Raw genomic sequence first — 4,713 nt, 5'->3', positions numbered from 1 at the left:
ATAGGCTAATGGATTTTATATGACATGTATTGAAAACTACTGTATTTCTACACTTGGAGTGGGCGACCATGATATTTTTCAGCTACTGTATTTCTACACTTGGAGTGGGCGACCATGATATTTTTCAGCTAGATTCTAGAGGAAATTTAGACTCTCCAAACGGTTGCCCGCGGCATGTATATCCGTCTAGGGATGTGATAAAAAAATAGTAGTAATTAGTTTTCAATACAAAACTTAGAGCTATCTCAATAATATATATTTATAGATACAATGATATAAGTTTATTAACACAATTTTGTGTTGATATGTATATTTACATGTCAACACAATGACCTAAGTTTATCCACACAATATTTTGTTAATAAACTTATAACTTTATATTGATATTTTTAAGAGTAGAGGCCATAATTGGTCCTGAACATATTTCATTTTATGATTTTGGTCATATACTTTATCTTTTGAATTTTTGCATCCTGAACATTTCAACTCGGATCACAATTGATCATACACTAACAATTCCGTCAATTTTTAAACGGTTTTAACCCGATCTTGACCAATTTTGATGGTTTTAACAGTCCCATTCGGGTTAAAAACCATTTAAAAATTGGTCAAAACCGAGTTAAAACTATTTTAAAATTGACAGAATTGTTAGTGTAGGACCAATTATGATCCGAGTTGAAATGTTCAGGACATAAAAATTCAAAAGATAATAGGATCAAAATAAAAAAATGAGCATATGTTCAGTAACAATTTTGGGCTTTACTCTATTTTTAATATATAGAATTTAAATAGTTCTTAATTATGTATTGAAAATTAGTTAGCATCATACGCGATCCTATTTGTCTATGTACATTATTTGTCTATGTACATTTTACCCTATGCATATGAAATATGGAAAATGGTTAAGTCGATACTTCACTTTTATAGATTCAGACATGAGATATAGAGTCAGACAACATAAACAAGTACTCCTACTTCACGTCAGACAACATAAACAAGTACTCCTACTTCACACTTCGCTGTCGGTATGTTGTTTCATTCTTGAAATAACCAATAATCGAGCTCCATGAAACTGTAAGGAAGTGAGGAAACTATATTTGAAAAGTGGCAAATTATTATTATTCATTTTCATGAATCGATCAACAATACATAACTATGGTTACTTGACATAACTGCACCTTAAACAAATATACAGCAGAAATCAACTAAGAAAAGAAAAGGGAGAAACTAACTATTGTTTCTCCTGCTGTGGAGACTGATTCTCTGACAAAGATGCTGCTAACACGGAGATGGTCTTTTGATCGGTGGCGACTGCTGCTAATGGCCTTACCGAAGATTGCAGTGATTCTGGACCCTCGCTAGCTATTCTCTTGCATAATGCATCGCAATTGCTAATAACTTCGGTTAATCTTCCTTTTAAGTCTCCAAGTTCAACTTGCAATGAATGGACTGTACAATTAAAGAATTATCATAACCATTCTTGTGTACGCTTCTAGATAAATGATGTACATGTGATCTAAAGTTGTAACAGAATTGTCACTTGAACCACTGGATTTGTATAATTCATAACTGTATGAATACAATAGATATACTTGCCAACAGTTACCTTTCATCAGAGTCCCCAAAAATTAGGATTCAGTAGATCTAGGATATAGCAGATACCTTCTGATAGATGATTAGATGTGGTTTTCATTGCTGAGACTGAGTAATTGAAACGTTGAAGAAGCTTCACAGCCAAAGCATCTGCAACTTCTATTTTATTTTCTATCTCTTCCTGCATATTGAAGTAAGTGGATACAGAAAATGCATCAGTTTTCCCTCCCTCTAGAGGTATTGAAGGGATTGAAGACAAGCAAACAATAAAGTGTGCAATGAAGCTTCAAATTCTATGGGAGGAGAACCGAACTTCTCCTTCACTATCTATCCTTGAAATTTTATCCTCGGGACAAATTTATATATACACTAGAGAACCAATACATATATGTTCATAAGCAAGTTTCACCTCCTGTGAGAATATGGTGCTACATTTGCCATTACATTTCTCTAGGTCTGGCACTCTGGCTTCACATAAACAAACAAATTAGGTTGATGCCCATACGGTGTTCAACCATCACGCTGATGTTACAAGAAGCAGAACATAACATTCTTTCTTTGCATTCCTACACTATAGAATAACATGATTTCCCAGAAAAAAGGGGCTAGCAAGCAAACGATATGGCAATCTAAGACGATTGCATATGTTGAAGCACAACTTTAACTGGATCGGTGTTGGTATCCACTTTTTTAAGGGACAATAAGCATGCCCATGCAAACAAGTAGTAAAATGTAATAGTAAAACAATTAGCTAACACACTGTAAAAGTGATAGGCATTAACTTAGATAAGGCCAACCTGTCTTTTAGTTATCTTTTGTGCCTTCTCCTCCTGCCAATCGCGATAGATTGTGAAAAGCTCCAGAAGCACATTAGGATCCAAAGTACCTAGACCAAATATAAAAGAAATATAAAAAAAATTGGGGGTCAGCCATACTGGTTGAGGCTATTTTCAAAATGAACAGATTGGAAAAGAAAAACAACAAGAGTTTCCCATTCAGGTATGAAAATGCAAGAAAGTGACCACCAGATACGCTTTCCCTGAAATTACGCTAATGTTACTACATTTCTCATTCGCAATAAAATTGCACAAGGTTTTGAGTTCTCCACTATCGACATACAATATTTTTACAATGAAGTCCAACTGATCACTCATAACAAATACGAAAAAATATACTATAATATAGATTTTCATTGCATCTCACACTATCAACTTGATTAAGGCTTAGTGACAGGTTTCCTCAATTCCATCACATGTTAATAATACAAACAACACAATCATCATTTTGAAACATACAGAACAGAAGATATAGACACCATCACAAGCATGATTACAGAAATACATTAATGAAATAAGTAGGAGACGTTAACAGAGAGCAAAGCAATTTATTGAAATCTATGCATGCTTTGATGCATTGAACTCCCTTATTCAAAATTAACAGTTATTGAAGCTGGAAAGCTAGATTAGTATCAGCCTCACATTATGCACAGATCAACATAGCCATATGAAACAATATGTCACCACATCTAAACCTAATTTCCAAGTAGCTACTGCTGCAGTCACACCTAACCCAAATTGATACACATCAAAGCAAAGGAAAATAAGGAGGCACTATTACCAGAAGTAGTAGAAGAAAATGGCTTCCGCACAAGGATATCGGTTAAGGTACTTTCCGGTGGGGCTGATGCCAGTATCGGAGTCGTCTGTGATGCAATTAGGGAAACTAATCAACACACCAAAATTAGGGATAAAAGAAAATATGTATAGAGTGAAACTTTACGATTTTGAGGGATTTAAGCCTCTCTAAAATGGGGTCTACGCCCTCCGCGCGCTCTAAAACAGTGGTAATTCCATCCTCCGAAATCTTGTCGCGACATACAAAGGCGATAATAGCAATAATCAAGCGGAAAGATGCAGGAATTGAAAGGAGAATTGGAGAAATGAAAATGGAGAGACGTAAGTGTAGTTATGGGAATGGGGTTAGGGCTTCTTACTCTGGAGCTCGTGAGAGATGATTCTGAAGCGCCCATGGAGAAACAGTGAGGGTACCAAGGAAGAACAAAAGGGACGACGAAGAGAAGAAGCCAGCTTATACCAATGGAGTCAAATTGAAAATATTAATTGAAAATATTGATGAACAGAAAAACGAAAAAAAAAATCAACTCAAATTTTTTAAGGAGGGATGTAGTAGTGTAGTAGAATAGAAACACAATGAAAAATTATAAGTTTTCAGCCATTATAATAATAAATAATTACAGTGAAATAAACTAAAGTCTATTTTGCAAAGATAGTAAATACTTAATAGTTATAGTGAAGCGAAAGTAAAATACGAGAAAAAATAATACTATAAAAGAGAGTTATATATATATATATATATATAGGAGTGTGATCAAATACAAACTCATATTTATAATACAAACTACAAACTTTAATCCTACACACTCCTTGTAATTGATCAACGGTTCACGTTTGGGATGCATATGGGGATGTCAACGCTTAACACAAATTATGTCACTGGGGGTGTTTATGGAATGTGATTCATGCATCGGTTACAAAAAGCCCTCATTTCACTCCAACCATTCCTTAACTTTGTCAATAACATTTCACTGATCTGTTCTAGATATGTTCCCAATTTCGTGTTGCCATTTGTGTGGTGCCTTTGTGGTTCTACTGATATTCCGTTGACATTACTCAAATATTCTGCTGACATTATCCACTACCCATGATATATATATTCTGTTGACATTGTGGTTCTAATGATATTCTGTTGACATTCCCACATAATTAGGCGTTAACATTGCAAAGTAAACACACTACCCAAATAGTCTGTTGACATTATCCACAACTGACATTGAACTTTTTTTTTATGATGGCTAATGAGATTATGTATAGAGAATTGGTGCATTTCTGGTATGTTGTTGTTGAACTTTGCATGCATAATTTACAAATATGATACTGACATGATAATGTTTTATTCCTCTACCTAACTTTTAAAATCGAATTGAAATCACGAAGATTAAAATTGGTGCAAAGGTCACCGGAGAACTCATGTCACCGGAGCATAGGTCGCGTCAACACAGATTATTAGCACTCATGTCACCGAAGCAGAGGTCGCGTCAAC

At 34.7% G+C, this 4,713-nt stretch overlaps 1 protein-coding gene across 1 annotated transcript; it reads right to left on the bottom strand.

The window, feature by feature from the left end:
• Nucleotides 1–1,096: 1,096 nt before the first annotated feature.
• Nucleotides 1,097–3,742, bottom strand: LOC121773334. The gene is made up of 6 exons (XM_042170161.1): nucleotides 3,587–3,742; nucleotides 3,373–3,456; nucleotides 3,211–3,295; nucleotides 2,391–2,479; nucleotides 1,663–1,774; nucleotides 1,097–1,449 (listed from the first exon to the last, which is right to left on the bottom strand). Exons 1-6 carry the CDS (start codon nucleotides 3,620–3,622, stop codon nucleotides 1,232–1,234), a joined length of 624 nt encoding a protein of 207 aa, XP_042026095.1. The 5' UTR covers nucleotides 3,623–3,742; the 3' UTR covers nucleotides 1,097–1,231.
• Between the last annotated feature and the right edge of the window lie 971 nt (nucleotides 3,743–4,713).

This window comes from Salvia splendens, chromosome 17, assembly GCF_004379255.2.
Source record: "Salvia splendens isolate huo1 chromosome 17, SspV2, whole genome shotgun sequence".
Lineage (NCBI taxonomy): Eukaryota > Viridiplantae > Streptophyta > Magnoliopsida > Lamiales > Lamiaceae > Salvia > Salvia splendens.
This window is presented reverse-complemented; position numbering and strand designations above follow the sequence as displayed.

Coding starts and splice junctions, on each gene's coding strand:
- LOC121773334 (XM_042170161.1), bottom strand. CDS start 3,622: ATGGGCGCTTCAGAATCATCTCTCACGAGCTCCAGA. Junction 3,457..3,586: donor CATCTCTCACGAGCTCCAGA/GTAAGAAGCCCT, acceptor TGTCGCGACAAG/ATTTCGGAGGATGGAATTAC. Junction 3,296..3,372: donor GGCTTAAATCCCTCAAAATC/GTAAAGTTTCAC, acceptor ATTGCATCACAG/ACGACTCCGATACTGGCATC.